Source organism: Sapajus apella, unplaced genomic scaffold (assembly GCF_009761245.1).
Source record: "Sapajus apella isolate SASKATOON/1434 unplaced genomic scaffold, GSC_monkey_1.0 scaffold20, whole genome shotgun sequence".
In the NCBI taxonomy this organism is placed as follows: domain Eukaryota; kingdom Metazoa; phylum Chordata; class Mammalia; order Primates; family Cebidae; genus Sapajus; species Sapajus apella.
Window position 1 is genome coordinate 24,062,104 of NW_022436960.1, and position 26,499 is coordinate 24,088,602.

A 26,499-nucleotide genomic window follows, 5' to 3' on the forward strand; every position below is an offset into this window, starting at 1 on the left:
GGGGGAGGGGAGAGGTGAAGGAATTATCCAAGCAAGCCCAAGAGGAGAAATACTCAAACACTAGCAGCCTTGGGAGATAAAATTTGCAGATATCATATCCTTGTGATGTTATTTTCATACATCTCTGAGATTACTGTGTATCTCTATGATGAATCAAAGACATCAGGGTATGTAGAAAATAGACAAGATCGTCAAAGTTATTCTCTGACAAAAATAACTCTACTGTGGTACTTGAGTGTCTTAAGGTCAATATATATTTTTTATAGCACTCTATTTCCTTTCTCATCTGTGTCTAAGAAGAAAAAAATAAACCTTGTCACAGACAAATTAGTGAGTCTTTAGGTTCAAAGCAATTAGTGAGAGAGATGTTGTTACATATACCTAAATAATCAGGCATCTACACAAACTTACAATTCCCATGCCACATACACACTCCATGTTAGAAAGATAGGGAAAATGGCCACAACACAGAAGAATTAGCATTTGAGAGGAAAGATAGAAAAAGAAAGGAAAAGTTGAAATTCATTAATATATGTTTACTAAATTCATTCAAGCTATACATATATTTAAGTAATATTAGCTCTCTATATTCATTCATACTGCACATGGCTTGAAAGGAATAGAATAAATTAGGGGCTAGGAAGTCATAGGGCAAAGCCACAATCAGACAAGGTCAAAGACAAAAAGCCATTTTCCATACTTTCATTTGTGCACTCATCACATCAACGAGAAGTTCATACCTGTTTTAAGAACTGCATGCCTCTTAGGTTACTGCCAGCCTTATGGAACCAGAACCATAGGAACAGGTCATTTCCTCCAGAAATTCTCCAGAAAAGAGTTCTGTTTTGTTTGTTTGTTTGTTTGTTCAGAGACTCGCTCAGTCACCAGGCTGGAGTGCAGTGGCACAATCTCGACTCACTGCAAACTCTGCCCCCAGAGTTCAAGCAATTCTCCTGCCTTAGCCTCCCGAGTAGCTGGGATTACAAGCGTCTGCCACCACCTCCAGGTAATTTTTGTATTTTTTAGGAGAGACAGGGTTTCACCATGTTGGCCAGGATGATCTCGATCTCTAAACCTTGTGATCCGCCCGATTCAGCCTCCGAAAGTGCTGGGATTACAGGCGTGAGCCACCGCACCCAGCCAGCCGTGTTTTCTTTACCAGTGTTCCAGGTCACCCTAGAGTTCAATTCACCATGATGGCTGCCAACTCTGTTGTTCTTTTGCAATTTAAAAATAAATTCTAAACGAGAACTATATGTATTAAGTGTCTTCAAATACATTTCTGCCAGATGAATCAAATCCAGCAATGACCTTGATTCAACCAAAGACCTTGATTTGCACACTCTCTAATATATGTTTATTGATAGTAACTAGAGAGGAATTTATGGTGTGGTATTCTTAGAGGATTTGGAAAGCAGGGGTAGTAGGATTTGTAATGAATAATAATGAATATATCATCGATATCATGATAAAAGACAAACTATTAAAAAAAAGAGAAGTTAAGAAAGGGAGAAAGATACAGAGGCTGATTAGAGTATTGTTTTTGCTTCTTGGTAGGAAATGCTTGGCATGGAACTAGGTCATAGTCTCCAACAAAAGGGCCAGACAGCAAAACCAAAAGGAAGAAGGCTAGAAGAAAACTGCTTTTTTTCCACCTCAAGATCACTGTTCTCTCTCATGGCCCACGGTTTTCTCTGGATGCTGGAAGATCATCCTGCTTTCTCATGCTCTTGTCTCCATTAACGAGTGTCACAGAATGCCTTGGAAATAGGCATTTCCCAGAAAAAAACAATATTTTATAACAGAGAACAGGGGAAAAAAATAGCTGATGTCATTCAGTATTTTACCCGAGTGACTTTTCAAAGGACTGACATGCTAAAAAAGAACGAGTAGAAAAGTTTACAAACTTATAATCCACCTTGATTCAAATTTAATTCCGTATTTCCCTTCAAGGGGGAAAAAAGAAGCTCTGTTTTTAAAATTAAGCAAGGTACCCTATGACTTCTACTGAAATAACAGCAAGAGGTAAGGCTGAGGGAAAGACCTCTCCCTCTCAAACCCAGGGTGCAAACACTCTCACAGTTGAAAATCAAGGAAGAGTAAGGACCTGCACGCCTATTACAGAAACAACTTGAGATCCTGTAACAGGTCAAGCTATGAAATCTGACAGGGAGTCAATAAGAAGAAGGGCTTAGAAGTTCGAATCACGTACACCCTTTTTCTCTCCAAATTTAATTGCACGGTCTTCTCAAACTTTTCCACTTAAATGCCAATAATACCAGGGATGAAATAGAGAAGATACACAATAAAAATGAAATGTCTTTGAATTCTTATTCAAATCTTTTTTTCTTAAACATTCATGCTGATTTGCATTCTTCTGCATAATTTATCGATGTGGTTTCAATTTAAACTTTTACTCGAGATTAACAATTAAAATTAGCTTCAGAAAAAATGTGCCATATTTACTTTGTGACTCTACATAACCCTAGATGCATGGTTACATTGTTTAGCTCTAAAGCTGTTAGATTACTTTAAAAGACCCATGTGTGTTGGTTTTTTCTAGTCAAACACTTTAACCAGTGAACATTGTATTATGTCTCTGATACTGTATTCCCAACACTATTAATGTTCCTAGTATGGTAAAGGTTTATTATGAAAATCCTAAAAATAATTTCCAAAATCTAATCTTGATTCTTTACATACGTATTAAATTGAAATCAGTTATATTCTTTCTATGGTTTGTGATCAAAGCTGGGAACATACTTCTGCTGACTTATTTTCCTCTCAATGCTGTTTTTGGTGGTTGAAAATAGAAAATATTTTATCAGATTAAGAAAACCTGCTGTCATCTGTGTCACTATCTTCCCAACAGAGAGAATCCTGGAAATTGTCTTATGATGACTTTCTGTGGCTGATCATACAGAATATATAGGATTGACTTCATGAGAAAGCGTGGATAGAGAAAGCAAAAGCAAATCCTGATATCCTGATAAAATAATTGCCTCAGTTCCCTGTTCTCCAAATAAGTCTCTGAAGCTAGAAGATGCCAGATGTAGCTTCCGGTACAAGGCTTTCCACCTTCATGCTAAGTTTCCACCTTATTTCCTTCTGAAAACCAGTGCAAAAGGAAAGAGAAAAAATTCCCATAGAAATGCTATTAAAATTTTTTTTAAAAAAAGCAAGACACAAATGACTACATAACAATTTATGTAACTCCATTGACATTAAATTTCCAAAAAGGCATATTTATTGCAACAGAGCACATCAATAGTTACCTAGGACCATGGGTAGGAGCAGAGATTAGCTGGAAAAGAGCAGGAGGGAAATTCTGGGAATGATGGAAATGTTCTAAAATGTGATTGTGGTGATGTTTAGACAACTTTATAAGTTTAATTATAGTCCTTGAACTGTTGTAAGTTTATGATGGGTAAATGTAGTGGTATGAAAATTAGACCTCAATAAACCTGCTTAAAAAAAAATCAAAAAAAAAAAAAAAAGAAAAAGAAGAAACAGGAACAGCAAACTCCAGGCTTTGGAGAGAAAGGATATTTCAATTAGGATTTTAATGATCTAAATATCATAACAAATTTCTGGCTAATTAGAAATATTTAGACACAGAAAATAGGGCATTGCTTAAAATAACTGTTAGTGATGCCAAGCCAAGGATAAAGCACTCATTTTGGAAGTAGTTGCTTATATCAATATTTTCAATGTCTTCTTTTTGTGTTAACTTAGATGGGACATTTGCACACCACCAAAAGTAGAATTGGGCTTTATTAGTTTGTCATGCCCATAATATAGCTTCTACCAAGAAAGAACTTTAAATTAGCACCTATACGAGACTTATTAGGATGAAATCAGCAAGTAAACCAAATGTAGAAGTTGGATTTTTCCTTTTGTTCCTACAGAAAGACCCTAGCAAGGAAAGAATTTTAAAAATGATGAGATAATATAGAAAATTACATATGCCAGATATTCAACTAATCCAAGTTTTTCTTCTCCTGAGTGCACTAGAAGACATTTCCCAGCTTCCTTCCCAAGTAGGATGGAGTCATGTCTAGCAAATACAATATGAATAGAAGTGATGTTTCTTACTTCCAAGCAAGGCAATAAGACCTACTGCACACCATTCAAGCTCTCTCGCTCTCTTTCTCTTCCCTATGGATACAGCCAGAAGTAAAGAACTCCAAGATGGTGGACCCACCTCATGGAAGGATCCTAGATCCCTGGATTACCTCTTTGAAGAGAGTTGTCTGGGAAAACTGCCCAATTAGTATTGGACTTTGCCTGAACAAGAAATAAACCCTTCTTTTATTGAGCCATTATAACATTGGGATTGCTTGTTACAGTAGTTAGTATTAATCAGCCTAATATAATATGCTATAGTATATATCCAAGCATATGTCCTCCTTTTTTCCTTTCATCATCTAGGCCTATTGTTTCTCTTGTGCCTATTCTTCTATTTATCTTCATATTCCCCTTCTAAGTTGACTCTAGTTAGTGTTTACTTTTAATGAACAGGAAGAAATGCGTGAGACGTTTTCATCCTGTACCTTGTTAGAATCCTTTTTCAAGAACGAGGGTATCTGAATGGGAGAAGGTGAAAATCATATTACAATTCTTCCTTTTGCAGAGCCAGTCTCAAGTCTTTGGTTGAAGCATTGGCTTATCACGAGTAGCAGTGATCTGCCCACCCTGTTAGAAGCTCCTAACGGTGATAAACACCGGGAAAGAAATGTCAGAGTTGGCAGCCACCTCTGGGTCAAGAACTTTGCTTTTATTTTCTGAAGTGTTCGGTAGTGGAGAAGTGCATGCTGGTTGCCCTAAAGCTTTTTGTTCACTCTCAGAGTTACTTCCCAAAGACAATAAATGATCTTTCCAAGCTGATTTTTCACTATTTCAATGTGCCCTTGCCTTCTTTTCTTCATATAGAACAAATGCAAGGAAAAAGAGAGGACCTGCCCAGAAACCACGCCCCAAACCACACTCAGACCTTCGCCCTCACCCAGTTCCCCATCTTCTTAGCCCCAGCTCCCCCCAACTCCATTGTTAAAAGAAAAAATAATTCAAATAAAAAACAGCTCATAAAACAGTAAACAAAATAAAGTCAGTATTTTTTTTTAAAGAACAAAATGAAACTTGAGGGAAAACTTACTGGAGTTACAGTTTATCCTGATACAGTCTAGATGGGGAAAAATAAATGAAAGATGAAATTGCATCCTTCAAGGTAACAGCTGCAGACATCCAAAAACAATCAGTCCACCCTTCCGGGGACAGACACACGTAAGAAATGTGGCCATTTTATATATATACAGTATGTACAAGTTTAAGGGTGGGTGTATATGTACAGTATATTATTTAGTAAAGTTGGATACATATATATATACACACACACACATATATATACACATATGTATAGAGATATATACTGGTATACATATATATCCACAGTAGACACCAAGCATGTTTTGTTTTGTTTTGTTTCGTTTTTTTAAAAAAAAAAACCTATTCATTTATATAAAGTATTTTAAACCTGGACTTTAAAATATTAATTTTGTTAAACTTGGAAAAATGGGCAAAAATTTCCCCACCAAATGTAGGTTATATTCTATTTTCCCTGTAATTTACTTTCTTAAAATTCATTTTTTAAAGTAGCATTAATAAAATTTTTTATTAGTATTCCAAAGATATATCACCAGTCTGACACATTGTATCATTTAAAAAATCTGCCCATTAAGTTTCTCAGTGAAGTATTTAACCCTTTCTCTTTTTCTAAAAACAAACTCCCTCCACCCTCTCCCTAGGTTGGTCCCCAAATGCTATAGAAATCTGCATAGGCAGACTTGCCATATTCCTTAGAGGTAAGGAAAGGGTTAACACCACCTGGTCATTTCCTGTCATAAAATGGCCACTTGCAAACAGCTAACCGCACAAACACCCATCCCAGATTTTAGAGAGGTGGGGTCGGGTGTAGGGTCAGAGGAGGTGTTTGATGTTATCACGGTGAATTGGGTTCTCTGATTGCTAGTGATTCAAAGGCTCCCAGACCAACCCCCTCAGGAAGCCCATCTCTGTCTTCCTGCCTGAATGCCCAGGCTGAATCAAGTGCCCACAGCATTCAGGGAGAAGGCAAGACAGGCACGTGTGGAGGAGGTCTCGGCACCTTTGACCTCTGGGTATTTCACTCTGTCATTCTGCATCTTGAGGAGAGAACACTTTTTGGTTTTGGTTTCACTGTTTTAAATGGGAAAGGAAGGGAAGAAAATAGCGACTAACTGGCCAGTGCTGGTAATCAGACAAGGTATTCTGTGCCAGAGATCAGCACATCTATCACTGTATTAATCTCTGCTGGAGAGTCATGTACACACAATATAGAAGGTCCTTGAATAGAATCGGTGGGCGGTAGTAGGGGACTGGGCAGAAAATGTCAAAGAAAGGTCTCAGGTTAGTTGTTACCAAGCTGTCCAGTTCAGCCTAAGGTTGGCTTATCACGGTGGAAATTCCAATAAGGATTTGTTTACCATTGTATATTAAAAGGTAGAAGCAAAATTATTTTTTTAAGGTACGAAAAGTAGAGGGGAAAATATAGTCACAAAGTATTCTTGTTCTGCCTAAGCTGACCCAATAGTTTTAGAGGACTTGTCAAGGACGATGCCACCATGTGAATTCCCCAAAGTTAATCATTTTAAAGGAGTAGGAATAAAGGGCAGAATGAAGCTATGAGAAATCTGGAGAGAAGCCATTTAAAACGTCCAGTTATTCTGAGGAAGGAGGCAGAAGGCTTATTTGTTCCCGAGAAGAACATCTCTTGAGAAAAATCTGGGTTTGGTTTCGTGCGGTTAGGTTTGTCATGTGTCGTCAACCGCAACAGAAAAGTGGGAGCAAACAGCCCTGGAGCAACCGGTACGATCACCAGACAGAGGAGGCCGTGCCCCTGGTGAGGACTGGAAGGAGGGAGGGAAGGAAGGGAGGAAGAGGTGGTGGCTTCAGCTACTGACTGCACCTACCATCACCCAAAGCTGGAGAAATGTCCCTTCCTGACACGTTTAAGAGAGAGGGGAAACTGGTGTACGGGCTTGCTTATGAGAGAGGAAGAGTGAGGATTTTATTATTAGATAAGAAGCTGGCCTAGTGAGAGGTGCTGGCCTGGGCTCATCTTTACGAGTCATGTAAAGTGGATGGGGTCTTTAAACCAATGTGAGGGCTTAGAGCTTTCAAGATGGCAGGCAGTTTGTTTACTTTACATCAATATGTGAAGAACTACTTTGTTATTTTACCCGAAGAATAAATGGTTTGAGAAGGAAAATCTATCCCAGAACCTTCTTGATAGGCTCTGAGGGGGGTGTACTTGTTACTGAATGTGTATGTATATATGTATAAATATGTGTGCGTGTGTGTGTGTGTACACATGCACACACACACACATGCACACACACATATTTACATTATGTGGTTCTTTTAAATAAGAAAATGAGCGAAAGAACTGAGTTGGGAAGGCAGTTTCCTTTAGATCTACCTTTGGTAGCAGCCAGAGTTTTTTGTTTGCTTAAAAAAAGTCTGTCTTACATCTTGACATGTCTTTTGACATTTATATGTGTGTATCTGTGTGTTGCCTATTTTAACTTTTTTTTTAATTATGGGAAATGATAAAGTTTTTCCTTTTTTTTTTTTTTTTTTTTTTGAGACAGAGTCTCACTCTATTGCCCAGGCTGGAGTGCAAGTGGTGCAATCTTAGTGGCGCAATCTTGGCACACTGCAACCTCCGCCTCCCGGGTTCAAGCAATCAGCCTCCAGAGTAGCTGAGATTACAGGTATGCACCACCACACCAGGCTAATTTTTGTGCTGTAGTAGAGACAGGGTTTCACCATGTTGGCCTGGCTTGTCTCAAACTCCTGATTTTGTGATCTACCCACCTCAGCCTCACAAAGTGCTGGGATTACAGGTGTGAGCCACTGCTCCTGGCCAAGAAAGTATTTCTCATTGGCGAGCTTTGGGTTGAGCATGGGAGAGGTAAATGTTTCTAAGAGCTGTGTGTCTTCAATAATATACACAATAAACAGTAGGAGCAAGTCCACATTTCCAGAGAGAGAACATTTGGAGAATTCAAATGCAATTAGGCAAACTGCCTGTCACTCCCTCGGAGTCTCTGCCATTGAACAAGGGCTCCTGGCACTCTGCAAAGGATCTTTTAAAGGCTTTTCCTATATCAACGGTCTTTTCTCTTGTGCAGCTCAATTCAAACTGGGCACTGAGGAAAATGAAGATTCCCTCTGTGCATGTTTCAAAGGTGACCATCGTGAAAACAGTTGGAAGTCATTAAGACTGACACATCACTGACCCATAGTCCTGATCTGTGAAGGGAACAAATAACCCATGCTGATCTAGCAGTTTAGAGACATGGGTTCTAGCTCTGCCTCCAGCTTCTTATGTAAGCTTTGAAAAGTTGTATTTCTCTCTGTGCTTCACATCTGTAAAAGTAAGCATAAAAAGACTTGATTGATTTATCTCACAAAATTATCATGAGATTATAATAAGACAAGGTCTTTTAAATCTTTAAATATGCTGTAATAATAAAAGGTTGTAGCTTATAATTCTAAGGGATCAAAATGTGGTTGACCCATAGTCAACCTCTCAACTTTTTAAAAATTGTGCTGTGTTACACGATGTTTCTTATACCTGTGAGCACCACATATGGCTCCCTGCAGAAGACAAAGCCATTGGAAAACCCTAGTCTCCTTGATGTTTGGAAGATATGTTCCATCAGATAAATATATACTAGGCTTTTACATCATGAGTGTATATGTGTGATCAATTTGAAATAAACTAAAATATGATTAGTGCATGAGTTGAAAAAATACAACTTGAACAGAGCGGGGGAGCAAAGTGATCCTTTGGAATTAGTTTTGGTGGAATGCATGTGAAGGCAAACTCTACTTGGAGACATTTTCTTCTACAACCAAGAAAAAGGAAATATAAATTCCTGGCACAGAGGAAGAAAATACTTACAAAGGGGCATATTTTGGGGAGGAGATGGAAGGAAAACATTTAAACAAAGCATGGATATGAAGAGTTGCATCTACACAAGTGTAAGAGTTTAAGTTCAGTTTTCCATGTCAGATTGGAAGGAAAGCCGTAATTATGATGAACCATATCCTTCAGGGTAAAAAAAAATTAACTACTGCTTCTGGACTAGCACAGTACTCTCTTGGGACAGGCTACCTCTCTTTTTACTGAGATTGTTCAACTCAGCAGGAGGTAGACTGAATTGTAACAAAAGAAGACAAACGCAAAAAAAAAAAAAAAAAACAGCAAATTCTATTGGAAAAGCACATCTCCCAGATTTTGGCTAGAGTTTAAAATACAAAAATTGGCTGGGCGTGGTGGCTCATGCCTGTAATCCCCGCACTTTGAGAGGCAGAGGGGGGCGGATCACCTGAGATCAGGAGTTCGAGACCAGCCTGACCAACATGGAGAAACCCCATCTCTACTAAAAATACAAAATTAGCTGGGATGGTGGCACATGCCTGTAATCCCAGCTACTCAGGAGGCTACGGCAGGAGAATCGCTTGAACCTGGGAGGCAGAGGCTGTGGTGAGCAGAGATTGCGCCGTTACACTCCAGACTAGGCCACAAGAGTGAAACTCAGTCACAAAATAAAATAAAATAAAATAATGCTTCTAGGAATGCACATGAGATCTATGACTAACTCAAGGTATACGTGTGTATGTGTGTGTGAGAGAGTGAATGATAATGAGAATCTGTATACCTATTTCCTTATTTGCCTTTTTTTTGCCTTTTCTGTGACTAACTCAAGGTGTATGTGTATATGTGTGTGTGTGTGTGAGAATCTGTATACCTATTTCCTAAATACCTTTTTATTTCTACCCCTGCTGACCCCAGTTTTTCCTCCGAAGATATGAGACCTGTCAAAGTTGACACTCTAATTTTTACTAAACAACATCTAATGGGGAAAAATATGTCTGTTTAATGACACAGTGTGCACTCCCTCAGGATCCCACAGGGCTGAATCACTCTCATGTGTTTGTTTCTCTCTGACTTTGAAATAGATCCGGAGATAAAAATTGTCTTCCTCATATTTTTCAGTGAGCTAGTAAAGGGGTTGTATTTGGTTCTGTTTTTTTTATTTCTTCTGCTGTTTTTCTGAGAAGCAGAGAATCAGCTGCTGGCTGTTGGTTTTAGGTAACACACTCTTACATTGATTTAAGGTGGGGAGGATGGTGCAGGGGTGGAAGGTAGTAGGGTCAGGGGTATGCCAGTCTCTGTAGGCTGCTCAGTACGCTGTGTTCTCAAGGCTGTTTGCTATGCGGGCCGCAGGCTTTGGGCCTTTGAAGGGTTGAATACCATCTTTTGATTTACCATGGTTGATGGTGGAGAGGATTGGAAACTCAAGAACACACGCACACAAAAAGGTCCAGCAAAAATAATAATAGTAAAAAAACATAAAATGACCAAACACACACATACACAAACAAAAGAAAAACCAAGAGACACACTGACAACAGAAATCAAATGAATTTGGACAAGAAAAAGGGCACAGCGTTGTAAATGCTGCAAACTAGAAGGAAAAAAAAAGACATCACTAAGTCACTGCTCAAAACAGTCCTTTGTGTCCCAGAGATTTTAGGTTATGATGTAGGCATTTTCCAAGTGTGTCCAGTTGACCCAACAGCAGATAAGACTGGTATGGATTCAAAAACCCCACCTTCCCACCAGAACATCTAGCCCTACATAGGATCTTGCATCTGGTACATTCGTTCATCATTTCTTCTCCATGGCTCTGACAAACCCTTGCACTCAACTCTTTATAAGGTATCACTATATCCAAACACATCCTACATAACCAAATAAATCCAACAGCTTAGAAAGTTTGGCCCCCGCTATCTCAGTAATCTTATCAATGCTGGGTATTGACTATCTGCTGATTAGAAATAGCAGAAATAGAGGGTTTTTTCTTTCCAAAAACCGAGAAGACCCCAATCTCTACAGAATATCAATTAGAATTCAGTAAAGATCAATAGCAGAAGAGAATATGAGGCCATAAATAGGAAAATTTCTAAAGATTCTGTTATGGGTAATTACAGTGAAAGGGAAAATCCTATTCCAATAAAGCTACAAATTTGAAGTCATAATTTTTCAACTCTGAGGTAAAACAGAAACGTATTATGCGAGGAGAAGAGAGTTATTAGTGAGTATTAGTACAAGGTAACAACCTTTGCACAAAGGGGTGCTGAGTGATGGTTAAGAATGTCAAGAAAAATGGGTATACATATTAGGAGCCACATTTTCCTTCCACATGTCACAGACTCTCAACTTAGGGAATTATTTTCCAAGGGAACAACAATCTACTTGTCCCCCACTAGGAGAAGGTGAAAGGAGGTATCAGTGTCATCAAGGCCACCAGAATTCTCCATTTGAGTAGTAAACGTGGAGCTAGAAACAATGTATGTCTCACACGACCCACGGAGTTTAATTTCCTACAACCCCACATCCACATTTTGCCTCCACTTCCTGCCCTGTCCCTGCCCGCAGCTTCGACTGTTTTGAGTGGTGACCGAGGAGTTGGACTCATGGGAATATGATTGATCAAAAGATGGACCAAAGTAGCGTGTTTTACACAAAGCTAAACGATTCCAAAAAACAAGAAAGGAAACTTAGAAAACAAATAATCTAATAAAGAAATCACTATTGTCAGAAACCAGAAATTGACATCAAAACCTCATGCAGAAACAAGGAGAAGGTGTTTGTTGCTGTTGGGTTTTATCCTTGGTCTATTAAACAAGAGGTGAGCAGCTAACTTTCAAGAAACAAACAAAGAATTCAATCAAACCAATGAAAATCAGAAAAGAAAGGGAAGACAAGCCCAAACAGAGTGGCAGAGGGTACTTCATACGATACCTAAGTTAACCATGAGCTTGACACGCCCCCCGTCCAGCTCCAGACGCAGGGTATCAGCAGAGTCCCTGGAGGTTGTAGCCACCAGCAACCCATAAGCTCGCTGGGACATGAAGCGGAAGGACACGTCCTCTGCCTCCGTATGCATGACCATGGGCATGATGATCTTCATGTACATGCTGCCATCATAGCTCAGGATGGACGCCTCTGCAAAAGAAGAATAGAGAAGATCATTAGGATGAAGGATGTTAGAGTTCCCAAATACCCCTTTGCTTTCAAGCTAAGCAGAGAGGGTGTCAGATTTGTAGCCTAGTGACTTGTGTTTGATGAACCCTTTTTGTTGCCCCCTTTTTAACTGTGTGAGCCTGGGCAGACCACTTAAACTCTGAGGCTCTATGTCTTCATTTGAAAAGGGATTATGGCACTGGTACCTTCCCTACCAAGTTCATAGACTTTGTCAAGAGTACCAAATTAAATAATGGATGTGAAGATATTTTGAAAAAGTGAAAATAACCCCACAAATAGCACTGTTTGCAATTCTGTATGCTATAGATAAAACACAAGTACATAAAACACAACTTAGAACCCCTGTATTTCACGAAGAATAGGAGGAGAGCAGCAGCTTATAACCACCACAGCAGACAAATTGATATTCACCAGAGAGCTTTTAGAGGCAGGAAAACGTAGCAGCATGGTCCGGCATCATAACATCCCCAGTGCCCAGACATTGTGAGAGTTTGTCCCATTCAAAGAATATCTGACAGAGGCAGAGTTAGAACAACAACATAAAGCTAATGACACCCTTGAAAATCTATTTTACTCTTATTCAAATAGGGAAAGACAAAAAGTCATTATTATTATTATTATTATTATCATTATTATTTTGAAACAGAGTCTCACTCTGTTGCTCAGGCTGGAGTGCAATGGCACAATCTTGGTTCACTGCAGCCTCTGCCTCCCTGGTTCAAGCAATTCTCCTGCCTCAGCCTCCTGAGTAGCTGGGATTATAGGCACATGCCACCATTCCCCGTTAATTTTTGCATATTTTGTAGGGATGGAGTTTCGCCATGTTGGCCATGCTGGTCTTGAACTCCTGGCCTCAAACAATCCACCCACCTTGGCCTCCCAAAGGGCTGGGATTACAGGTGTGAGCCACTGTGCCTGGCTGAAAACTCACTTTTATCTGATATCTTCCTCAGTCTAACCAATCCTTTGGTTAGGATCCCCTCGAGACCTCTCCCCACAATATGTTACCTCAATTAATGCTATAGTGTGATTCTATTACTCCTACTTTCAGACAAGAAAACCAAGATCCTTAAAGGGCTGTGTTATCATACCAAAGTCACATAGCCTCCCTGGATTTGACTCAGTATATCTGATACCAAGTCCAAGGACTGTTTTGAAACACTATGATGTTCAACATATAAATGTGTTTAAACAATCACTAGGCAAATATTTTTAGGAAACACAGGAGAAGAATATCACTCACATTCCTAGAAAGCAAATCTGTCATTGGGTTCAGTATCTGTCACTGAGTAGGTCTTTATTAAATATTTGCTGTTGTCAAATATTTGCTGCCTACATGCACTATGGGGAATACAAAGGTGAAATAGACAAGGTCCCTGTTCTAAAGAGAGATACAGAATGCACAAGTAATTGTACTGGACATACAAGTGGTTAAATGACAGAGGAAATGCATACAATACAGGTAACATTCAGAGGAGGGAAGCTGAAGAATGCAGGTGATTAAGATAGATGGGATAGAGTCTGAGCTGGTCTTGATAGATGGGTAGGGTTTATAATGAAAGAAGCAATAGCATCATATTCAACAGGTATATCAGGTAGTAGCTTTATAGACATAAAGGAAATAAAGAGGAGGATGCTCAGATAATGAGATGCTATGATATATTTCTCTGTGATGACTGATTGCCAGGCACTCTTCTAGGCGGTAGGCAAACTATTCAATTTAACAGAAGCATCCGATATGGTTTGGCTCTGTGTCCACACCCAAATCTCATCTCAAATTATAATTCCTATAATCCCCACGTGTTGAGAGAGGGCCTAGTGGGAGATGATTAGATCATGGGGGTGGTTTCCCCCCTGCTGTTCTCATGAGTTCTCACAATATCTGTTGTTTTATAAGTGTTTGACAGTTCCTCCTTCGCATGCTCTTTTCTCTCCTGCTGCCTTGCGAAAAAGATGCCAGCTTCTCCTTCCATCATGATTGTAAGTTTCCTGAGGTTTCCTAAGCCATGCAGAACTGTGAGTCAATTAAACCTCTTTTCTTTATAAATTACCCAGTCTCATGTATTTCTTTATAGCAGTGTGACAACGGACTATTACAGCATCCGACATACATTTTTAACAAATGGTTATATAAGGTAGTTTGAGACCAGAATAAAATCAGGGGACTTGGGTACCTACTGAAAAGTTAAGTAAATGGTTTTAGATTATGAGATGCTATAATATATTTCTCTGTGATTACTGATTGCCAGGCACTCTTCTAGGTGGTAGACATAACAGTGAACAAAAGAGAAAAACACCCCTACACTCATACAAGAAAGAATTGAAACAGGGAGAAACAAGAGTCAGGCAGACCACATTGAAGTGTCCCAAAATAGTCTGTGTTGTTTCATGCCCCTACCCTGTGTAGATATCACACAGAAGATCCATGAAAAGTAATATAAATGCACTTATGATATTCCTGAGAATCAGCAATCTCCCAGGTAGCACTCACGACATGCTAATAGCAGCATATTACAATTTGCAAACTGTAAAGGGATTACAGATAAAAGTGAGACAGTTGCAAACACGATTACAATAAGACATATTATGAAGATCTCTTCTTAGATTGGAAACAATCTAAATTTAACACATGATCCAGATGTGAAGCAAAACAAAACAAAACTTTTATCTCCTGGAAGAGCAGTATCAAAAGAAGATCAAGAATGATACCTAAAACTGAGCACCTACTATTTGTCTGGTGCTTTGTAGGACTTTATACGCATTAAGAAGTCATTTAATCTTCAAGAACACCATGATGCCATTATTATTACATTTTCTAGATATCAAATAACATGACTAAAAACAACGGCAGAGCTGGGAGTTGCATGCAGGCAGTCTGATTCTCCCCACTGTATACTTAACAGTCCTGCCAAATTGTCATAGATCTATGCAAGGAACACACCCATGTTTCCAAGCACCAAAGCACATCCATAAGGCTTCATGGTAGAAGTTCTATGGTGTGTATGTGCACACACATACAAACACACCATTAATTAAAGTCATATATTATAAATATACAAAATTATATAAACATATATAATACACATATTCTAAACACATTGCTCTATGTACATATGCAATGCTCTCTGTGTAATTAATTCTCAGCACCATTAATCATCACTATGCATCTTCTCCTATACACAACCACACTCCTCTTTAAGAGATATTAGGATACGAAGGGAGCCATGAAATCGTTGTTTTGATGCATCCCACTGAAATACGTCTCAAAATCAATGATTGCTTTTGTTCCTCTAGATATGTGTGGGGCCAGAACATGCATTAAATTAATGCATCTTTTTATCGATATTGGTAATATCAGAGAATAAATATCACGTGAGCATTTAGTTAAACAACTAATGGTAAGGGGAGGATGACGAAGCAGAAACTTTAATATGAGAATCAACTAAAATAAAATGTTATATGGATTCATATTAATTTTTTCAAAAATTAAAAACACAAAGAGAACCATGAATAGAATATTAATTTTAGGGAGGCAATGAGCCTAATAAGGAAAAGTTATTCAATCTTAAATCAGTCAGATTATTGAGTACTGAGAGACCACATCATGGGATACCCAGCTAATGGTCCTGAAATAGTTATCCTATTTCGTTCCCTTTTTCTCTTTTACTTATCTCCTTTTGTCTCAAGTGAATGCTTCCAAACATACTATTTTAATTCTTTTAATAATTTTAACTATATTTTCATGATACTTTCTTACTGGTTGCTCTAGGGCTTACAATATACATGTTAATTTACCAGAATCTACATCTTTATACTAATTCAATTCCAGTATGACATAGAAACTTTACTCACAGATAGCTCTTTTCCCTTGCATCTTTTTGTCCTCTTACTCACATAATGTCTATATATATTACAAACCCAATGATACATTGTCATAATTCCTTTATAAAAACTTATGTCTTTTTTTTTTTTTTTGAGATGGAGTTTCGCTCTTGTTGCCCAGGCTGGAGTCCAGTGGTGTGATCTCAACTCAAACCTGAGCTGGGTTCAAGCGATTCTCCTGCCTCAGCCTCCTGAGTAGCTGGGATTATAAGCACCTGCCACCAAACCCAGCTAATTTTTGTATTTTTAGTAGACACAGGGTTTCACCATATTGGCCAGGCTGGTCTTGAACTCCTGACCTCAGGTTATCCACCCCACTCAGCCTCCCAAAGCTCTGAGTTTATAGGCGTGAGCCACCATGCCCACCCAACTTATGTCTTTTTTAAGAAGCTAAGAGGAAAAAAGACAGCTCAAGTATATAGAGACTTTTTAAATAAAGCGTATTTATCATCTTTGACTCTCTTCACTTCTTCCTGTGTATTCTAATTACCACCTTCTGTCAATTCCTTTTTCCAGTAGAGCTTCATTCGTGTTTTATTGTCAAATATATTACAATTCTATATGTTATAGGCATAACAATACAATTTTATAGATGCTGTTTATGTGACTGCTTTTAGAATTAGTTAAGAAAAAAATGTATAATTATACTGTGTTTTGTCATTACCAACATAATTACCTTTACTAGAGCTCTTTATTATTTTTTCATGTAAATTCAAGTTACTGTTTGCTGTCTCTTTCAGCCTGAAGACTTTTTAGCAGTTCTTGTAAGTGTGCTAGTAATAAATTTTCTGTTTTTGTTTATCTAGGAATGTGTAAATTTTATCTTCATTTTTGAAGCACAGTTTTGCTGGATATAGAATTCTTGATTGACAGTTACTTTTTTTTCAGCCCTTTGAATGCCACCCCACTGCCTTTGGCCTCCTTTGTTTCTGAAGAGATGTCAGTTCTGTTAATCTTACCATAGTGCCCCTGTAAGTCATTTTTTTTTCCTCTGATTGCTTTCCAAATGTTCTCTTTATCTTTGGCTTTCAACATTTTTATTATAATGTGTCTGGATGTGTATCTTTTTCTGTTTATTCTATGCAGAATCCACTGAGCTTCTTGTATGTGTAAATAAACATTTTTCATCAAAATTGAAAAGTTTGCACTCATGATTATTTTAATATTTTTTCAATCCCTTTCTCTTTCTCCTGTTCTTTTTGTTGTCGTACTAGACATATGTTGGTACACTTAATGATGCCCACATTTCTTCAAGACTTTGTTAATTTATTTTCATTAATTTTTCTTTCTTCTATTCAGATTCCATAATCTATTGTTCTATTTTCAAGTTTGAAAATTATTGATATGGTCTGGCTGTGTCGCCACCCAAATCTCGTCTTGCATTGTAGTTCCAATAATTCCCACATACTGGGGAAGGGACCCAGTGGGAAATAATTGAATCACGGGGGCAGTTTCCCCTATACTGTTCTCATCATAGTAAGTCTCACAAGATCTGATGGTTCTATAAGGAAAAATCCCTTTCACTTGGCTCTCATTTTCTCTATTCCCTACCACGATGTACAACATGGCTTTTGCCTTCCACCGTGATTGTGATTGTGAGGTGTCCCCAGCCACATGGAACTGTGAATCCATGAACCGTCTTTTTCTTTATAAATTACCTAGTCTCAGGTATGTCTTTATCAGCAGTGTGAATATGGAGTGACTAATACAGTAAAGTAGTACTGAGAGTGAGGCACTGCTGTAAAGATACCTGAAAATGTGAAAGTAACTTTGGAACTGGGTAACAGGCAAAAGTCAGAACCATTCAGAGGGCTCAGAAAAAATGTGGGAAAGTTTGGAACTTCCCAGAGACTTGTTGAATGGTTTTCACCAAAATGCTGACAATAAAATTCAGGCTGAGATGGTCTCAAATGGAATGAGGAACTTTTTGGGAACTGGAGTAAAGGTGACTCTTGCTATGTTTTAGCAAATAGACTGGCAGCATTTTGCTCCATGCCCTAGAGATTTGTAGACCTTTGAACTTGAGGGAGATGACTTAGGGGAACTGATGGAAGAAACTTCTAAGCAGCAAAGCATTCAAGAAGTGACTCGGGTGCCATTCAAACCATTCGGTTTTAAAAGAGAAACAGAACATAATGGTTCAAAAAAGTTGCAGCCTGACAATGCAAAAGAAAAGGAAAACCCATTTTCTGAGGAGAAATTCAAGTTGGCTGCATAAATTTTCATAAGTAATAAGAAGTCAAATGTTAATCACCAAACAATGAGGAAAATGTTTCCAGGACATGTCAGATACCTTTAATGCAGTCCCTCCAATCACAGGTTCCCCAGAGGCCTAGGAGGAAATAATGGTTTTGCAGGACAGGCCACTCCCCACTCCCCCTGCTGTGTGTAGTCTAGGGTGGTGCCTAGTGTCCCAACCACTCTAGCCATGGCTAAAAGGGGCCCTGTGCCCCAAGCACTCTAGCCATGGCTAAAAGGGGCCAAGGTAGAGCTCAGGCCGTGGCTTCAGAGGGTTCAAGCCCCAAGCCTTGGCAGCTTCCATGTGATATTGAGCCTGTGGGTACACAGAAGTCAAGAACTGAGGTTTGGGAACCTCCACGTAGAGTTCACAGCATGTATGGAAATGCCTGGATGTCTAGGCAAAGACAGGCTCCAGGGGCGGAGCTCTCCTGAAAAACCTCTCCTAGAGCAGTGCAGAAGGGAAATATGGGGTGTGAGCCCCCACAGAGTCCTCAATGGGGCACTGCCTAGTGGAGCTGTGAGAAGACCACTGTCCTTTAGGCCCCAGAATGGTAGATTCACTGACAGCTTGCACCGTATACATAGAAAAGCCACACGCACTCAAAATCAGCCCATTAAAGCAACCAGGAGGAGAGTTGTACCCTAAAGCCACAGGGTTGAGGCTGCCCAAGGCCATGGGAACTCACCTCTTTCATTGGCATTACCTGGATGTGAGACATGGAGTCAAAGGAGATCATTGTGGAACTTTAAGATTTAATGATAACTTCATTGGGTTTGAGACTTGAATGGAGCCTGTAGCTCCTTTGTTTTGGCCAATTTCTCTCCTTTGGAATGGCTCTATTTACCCAAGGCCTGTACTCCTACTGTATTTAGGAAGTAATTAACTTGCTTTTGATTTTACAGGCTCATACGCAGAAGAGGCTTGCCTTGTCTCAGATGAGACTGTGGACTGTGGACTTTTGAGTTAATGCCAAAATAAGTTCAGACTTTGGTGACTTTGGGAAGGCATGATTGGTTTTGGAATGTGAGGACATAAGATTTGGGAGTGGCTGGGGTTGAATGATACAGTTTGGCTGTGAATCTTGAATTGTAGCTCTCATAATTCCCATGTCTTGTGGGAGGGACATGGTGGGAGGTAACTGAATCATGAGGGCAGTTTCTCCCATACTGTTCCCATCATAATGAATAAGTCTCACAGCCCTGATGGTTTTATAAGAGGAAACCCTTTGGCTTGGCTCTCATTTTCTCTCTGCCACCATGTAAGACGTGCCTTTCACCTTCCACCATGATTGTGAGGCATCTCCAGTCACGCGGAACTGTGAGTCCATTAAGTCTTGTTTTCTTTATAAATTACCCTGTCTTGGGTATGTCTTTATCAGCAGTGTGAGACCAGACTAATACAATTATTCTATCTTCTGCCAATTCTAATCTACCGTTGAGCTCATCTAGTGAATTTTTCATTTAGGTTGTTGTACTTCTCAACTATAAAATTTCTATTGGAAGATAGATAGATGAATATATATACAATATATATTAAAATTTTTATTTTATTATCTATTTGATGAATCATTCTCATTTTCCTTGAAGCATAATTTCCTTTAGTTATTTGAACATATTTATAATAGTAACTTGCTTTCTTTAAGTCTAATATATGAGCCCGCTCAAAGGTAGTTTCTATTGCCTGCATTCTGTGTATGGGTCATACTTCCTGTTTATTTGCATTCTCATAATTTTTTGTTGAAAACTGGACATTTTAGATAATGCATTGTAACAAGTCTGGACACCAACCCTCTTACCCCTACGTTTATATCTAATTGTTTGTTTGTTCATATGTTCATTTACTCAGTGATTTGATAGAGATAATTCTGATTTTCTCAGTAGATGGCTCTGATCCCCCTGCTAAGAAAGTTTCCCGTTTTTATCTTTTGGCTTGCCTTTCTGTGAGTGCTACCCCTGTATCAGTATAAGTAACTTACTGATCAAATATTGTACTTAAACTGGGTCAGTTAGATTTTTGCCCTTTGTCTGTTGGATATGTGTGACTTGGAAACTACTTTTAAGAAGTTTATGATCTTGCCTCATGTTCAGCCAAGGACTGATAGCTTAGAAATTATCCTCCCATCACTTTTGAGCAATTTCAGCCTTCAGAAAGTCTTCCAGACCACCAAGAATGAATGACTTTATTTTTAAGCGTGTTTTCCTAGGAATAGCATCTGGGTAAGAGCAGCTTATTGTTCAGCCAGTGTTGGTTGAGAGATCATGCTTAAGCCTTCTGAACCAGTACGACTCTTCCTCCTAGATATGTATCTGTGTATGGCTTGAGAATGCTTTCAAATATGACCTGTGTCTTACTCTAATTACCTCTTAGTGCGGGAGCCTGGCAAATATGTACAACTTTCAAGATATGTGATTCCCAGAGGGCCCTTCAGAGTTTTCTCATTCCCTGATTCTCTCTACTTGACTCTTGGCTGCTTTACCAGTTTGCTCATTGCTACTGGTATCATAGAGCTGCCTGCTACCTATAAACTGCTCACCATTAAAATCTCCATTGTTTAAGAAAACCATTTGCCATAAACTTCTCTAACTTCTGTTCCAGATAGCCAGTGACTCCAGGCAGTGTAAAACTCTTACTGTTACAGTCTGCATCTTTCTCTGAGCAAAACTTATGTGCCATTAAAGCCCAGTTGGTTGCACAAATAGTGGCCTACGACCACCTGAGTGACACTACCATTGTATACGTGGAAAGCGGAAGAAGATGGTAGACTCTGGTCTTTTCAGCTTGCCCTTCCCAGCATGAAACCTCTGCCCTATGAGCAAGCTGAGGAAGAGGCAATTGGATACTCATTATTATTGGTCTGCCACAATTGGGAGAGAGCTTATACCTTATAAATGGGGGATGAATAAAAGAAGTGAGCCCAATGTTCTTGGCTATGCCTTCCCAGAACACTGCTTCTGCAACAGTATTCTGCAATCTGGGGAAGATGAGAGGCACCAGTAGCCTGCCCCTTCTGGGGTTAGACTGCAGTCCTAGACTGGAAACTGGCAGGTAAGGAAGAACTTGCCCTCTTGGCTTCCAAAACAAGGAACAGAGGTGGGGTAGGGGATGGGAGCAGGTTACGGTTTAAGCGTCACATCTTCCATTTTTCTAACTAATAGTTAATAAATGTCTTGAATAAATGCTTTTCCATTTGCTGTGTGTCCTTATGACAATTTTTTAAACGTGTGTCTTAGTTTCTTTTAAGAGAGTGTGTGTGTGTTAATAATTTTTACCAGCTAAATTATTGTTTCACAGAGAAGAAACTACTTCTAGAGGATATAAGTAATTTTATTTAATCATGTGTCATTTTAAAACACATTTTAGTACTGATTTTTGTCTTTACTGTCTGACTGTTTACTTATTGTCTGATTGTTTTCAATCTCAATAATCAATGACTTCTCTCTAAATTTCCATTCTCTGGCGAGTAAGGGGAAAGCAACCTTCCCACTGGTATTGAGAGGCTCCTCCAAATAAAGGAAGGGATTGGTGCTGGAATATTGAGCAATATCATAAAACTTAGTATGGGAAAATGTTTCTGTAAAATTATTGTGTTAAAGAAGCAATCCAGGGAGAAAGAAAATCATAGTATTTATGTTTCTTTTCCGTATACAACAATTAAACTCCCTTCAAAATAAAAGCCACTCTTCCCAGTCTATGTTAAACTTGTCTTAGAGAGTTATGATTTCCTCAGTCTTTCATTATTCTCCTCCCCTTCCAAAGAAAATTCAAATATCAAATTAACCTTGAATTCCTGGGCTCAAACAATCCTCTCACCTCAGCCTCCCAAGTAGCTAGGACTACAGGACACACCACAATACCTGGCTATTTATTTTTATTTTTATTTTTTTAAAGACAGAATCTTGGTCCATCGCCAGGCTGGAGTGCAGTGGCGCAATATCGACTCACTGCAACCTCCACCTCCTGGGTTCAAGCAATTCTCCTGCCTCAGCCTCCTGAGTAGCTGGGACTACAGGCACACGCCACCACGCCCAGCTAATTTTTGTATTTTTAGTAGAGACGGGGTTTCACCATGTTGGCCAGGATGGTCTCGATCACTTGACCTCATGATCTACCCACCTCGGCCTCCCAAATTGCTGGGATTACAGGTGTGAGCCATCACACCCGGCTACTTTTTTTTTCTAAAGACAGAGTTTCACCATGTTGCCAAGGCTGGTCTCTAACATCTGGGCTCAAGTGATTCTCCCACCTTGGCATCCCAAATTTCTGGGATTACAGATGTGAGGTGCTTCATCCAGGCAGAGATTTTATTTTTTTTTAAATAGTACATGCCACCATTTTAAAATATAAAGAGATGTAGACATGCATAAAGAAAAAAAATTAAGCTTTTTAAATCACGCCACCACCATTAACAGTAGAGAGGCATATTTCTAGGTATTTTTCTAAGCATACACACATAAATAGAAGAATAAATAGACAAAATATTTAATAAACTCTATATGTGCTATTTTAATTAAAGTAAACTTTAATATTACATGAAGTTGGCAAAAGAAACAACTGAATTTCAACTATTTTTAGGAGGTATTACATTCCAAGATAACTCACTAAAATTTGCAAAATATATTATTAAAAACATAAAAAAGATTAGTGTTATTATTTATTTCTGGTGTTTTTGTTTGAGACAGAGTCTTGCTCTGTCACTCTGTCACCCAGGCTGGAGTACAGTGGTGCCATCTTGGCTCACTGCAACCTCCACCTCCCAGGTGCAAGCAATTCTCAAGCCTCCGCCTCCTGAGTAGCTGGAACTACAGGCACAGACCACCACACCTGGATAATTTTGTATTTTTAGTAGAGATGAGGTTTCCCATGTTGGCCATGCTGGTTTCGAACTCCTGACTTCTCAGGTGACCCACCCACCTCAGCCTCCCAAAGTACTGGGATCACACAGGTGTGAGCCACCATGCCCAGCCTGGTGTTATGATTTGAACTCTCTCCTGCAGATTTACTCAGTAAAACTGCCTTCTTCCTATGAAAAATGAGAACATTATTGTTCACATTTTCTCCTTCATCTATGATTTTTTGCTATTTTTTTTATCACATATTGTATTAGAAAAGGTTAACTGAAAAGATCTGGGTTGATCAAATTGTGCATTCCCAAGAAAGGCCTATTTGTATGACTGGTCCTTCACCAGCTCCTGTGTATTAAGCTCATGGGAATTCTGATTAATGTTAATGTTTTTGCAAGCCTAGGGCCTTCAGTCAGACAGTATCAGTTGGTCTAGATAGTTTGTGCTAAGAATATAATTTATGATGAACACTTGCTTTCCCTCTGGAGGTCTGGAGCCTTGGTAACTAAGTCAGTGATGTAAGCTTTGTATGCCTGTGTGACTGACCCCCAGTAAAAACCCTGGTTGGCCACACTTTGGGTGTGTTGCCACACATCATTGCTGGAGAAATTAGGCACATCCTTTGTGATTCAACTGGGAGAGGACTCTTGGAAACCTGTGCCTGGTTTCCTCTAGACTTTGCCCCCACGTGCCTTTGTCCTTTGCTGATGTTATCCTGCAACTTTTGCTCATACTCATAAACCAGACTCATAAATACACTCGCTTCTGGGTCCTATGAGTCCTTCTAGAGAATGATGCAGATTGAGAGTGCTTTGGGGACCTCTGACACACGTATACTTTGTTCTATAATTAGAGTGAGTACCATGTATTTATTGTATATTTAAATGCTGCCACTGTTCATTTATGAGTAACTTTATTTCATCTTTTAAATACTTGGATTTTATTGTAATGTCTTAATTTGTGGGGGGGAGGTGTAAATAGATTTATCAAGTTAAGAATAAGCTAGCTTACCCAGGACTTTTTAAAATTTTTATGAGTACATAATCATGATGTAAATAATAGAGGTGTATATATTTATGGCATACATGAGATGTTTTGATACAAGCATGCAGTGTGAAGTAAGCACATCATGGGGAATGGGGTATCCATGCCCTCAAGATTTATCCTTTGAGTTACAGACAATCCAGTTACACTGTTTTTTTTTTTTTTTTTTTTTTTTTTTGAGACGGAGTTTCGCTCTTGTTGCCCAGGCTGGAGTGCCCAGGCAACCTCCGCCTCCCGGGTTCAGGCAATTCTCCTGCCTCAGCCTCCTGAGTAGCTGGGATTACAGGCATGCACCACCATGCCCAGCTAATGTTTTGTATTTTTAGTAGAGACGGGGTTTCACCATGTTGACCAGGATGGTCTCGATCTCTTGACCTCATGATCCACCCGCCTCGGCCTCCCAAAGTGCTGGGATTACAGGCTTGAGCCACCGCGCCCGGCCCCAGTTACACTCTTTATTTTAAAATGTACAGTTAAGTTATTGTATGGTAATGACATTTTTTAAAAAAAAGCTCACCTGTGTTATATTATTATACGGTAACAACTTTTTTAAAAAGAGTTCATTTGTGTTATATTACCAAAGTTTGTTCTTGTTTGTGAATGTCTGCTTGTGCTCTTTACATTTGGGTTACATTATGGTTGCAGATAATTCTTGTCCCATTTTATTTTATGCTCAATTTTATAGACATTGCTTTGTGTAATGAGATTGTACAATGCCAGCAGTCTACCTCATAGGTGATGAATGATGTAAATTTTGCCTATATACCTTAAGAATATTATTTTAATCCTTGACGTCCAATGACTTGATCAATAAACATCTCAGCGTTGAACACACAATGTAATTTTCTTACAATTTAACTTGCTCATTCAAACTTCAGAGTCTGTTCTTAATATTAGAAAAAATTTCCGGTTTCATACTTTTGAGTAATTTTTTTGTTGAAGTACTTAGTTTTTCTCTTTCAGGGATCTAATTATACCATCTGCCCTCCTTAAATCTCAGTTTCTCTATGACGAATTTAATTTCTGACTTTTTCATCAGCATTCACTGTGATGATCTCCAGCACTTTCCCTCTGGCAATATTTCAGTTTTTAGCCATATCTTCTCCACTCCCTGTTGTTGCTAATTATTTCAAATTAGTTATGTTTTGGCTCTCCATTTTTTTTTCTTTTGCCTTTAGTCTACAATTGCCGTTTTCCTTTCAGATATATATATTTTTTAAGTTCTTATGGCATTAATTCAATTTTTAAGTTAATCAATAATGCAAATTGAGCTATAGAATGTAGCTCATGGGAAATTTTCTGTTCTTTTGCTTTTCCTCTAGATCAAATTCTTTGATTTTTCTAAGCTTTTTCCTTTCTTTATTTTTAACTTTATTATTCTCTTACTTTCCATTTATATTGCCATGTCATTCCCTCTTACCTTGCTTACACTCAGGCATTCTCTGACCAGAGTTTCTAATTGTTCAGATACAGTTTCAATGACTTCTTGCCACCCAGAATTATCTATAGTTTAATTGTGTAATATTTCAAGCTCTATATACCTTTCTTCTGTAGCTTCAAAGATGGCAGAATATGTAAAGGAAATGGAGGGGAAATATAAAAAACTCTGTCAAGGCTATGTGTAAACTTCATTTAGCTATCTGGACTGTGGTCCTATTCCAGAATTCACCCTGCCTGGTTAAAGAGAACATCCCAAGGCAATGGTGGGGAACCCATGTGCTCCTGGTGACTTCTCTTTTGGTTCTCAGTCCTATTGTCTGTTTCTGTTACATGTTTTTTTTCTCCTTTTTTTTTTTTTTTCTTTTTTTTTTTTTTGAGACAGAGTTTCGCTCTTGTTACCCAGGCTGGAGTGCAATGGCGCAATCTCGGCTCACCGCAACCTCCGCCTCCTGGGTTCAGGCAATTCTCCTGCCTCAGCCTCCTGAGTAGCTGGGATTACAGGTTTTTTTTCTCCTATAGCCATTTCCACTACTCTTCAGTTTTCAGCGGGAACAGGTAAGAATATCTACTAAGTTTCTTTTCATATTTAAGGATATTAGCAATAATTCTCAGCATTTTAACCAACTGGATAGTACTATACCTTAGGAACACAAGCAGGGCTAACAGGTTTACCATGCTTTACCATTCCTCCCGGCTGAGCTTCAGAATCCGCTGTCTTGCTCCTAATTTTTGAGACTTATGACATTGGGTTGCACCACTTTTCTTAGTTTGGGCTAATGATTATTTGGTTGACATGCTCTTTTTGTTTAACTTGAAAGAGAAAACCTCTGGCAGGCAAATTTTTTCTACCATTTTCTCACTTTCTTTTTTTTTTTTTTTTTTTTTTTTTG

General features: G+C 38.8%; 1 protein-coding gene across 39 annotated transcripts in view; it reads right to left on the minus strand.

Annotated features, from left to right (window-relative positions):
• The window catches only part of NRXN3 (neurexin 3), a 1,699,208-nt gene that overhangs the window by 1,035,254 nt on the left and 637,455 nt on the right, over positions 1-26,499 (minus strand). For 30 of the 39 annotated variants that reach the window (XM_032287186.1, XM_032287198.1, XM_032287192.1 and 27 more), the window contains 2 exons: positions 11,918-12,121; positions 5,156-5,182 (listed from right to left, as the gene is read on the minus strand). In XM_032287186.1, coding sequence (XP_032143077.1) covers positions 5,156-5,182; positions 11,918-12,121 — 231 coding nt within the window. The remainder of the gene's footprint in view (positions 1-5,155; positions 5,183-11,917; positions 12,122-26,499) is intronic. The other 9 variants (XM_032287218.1, XM_032287216.1, XM_032287189.1 and 6 more) reach the window with 1 other exon arrangement.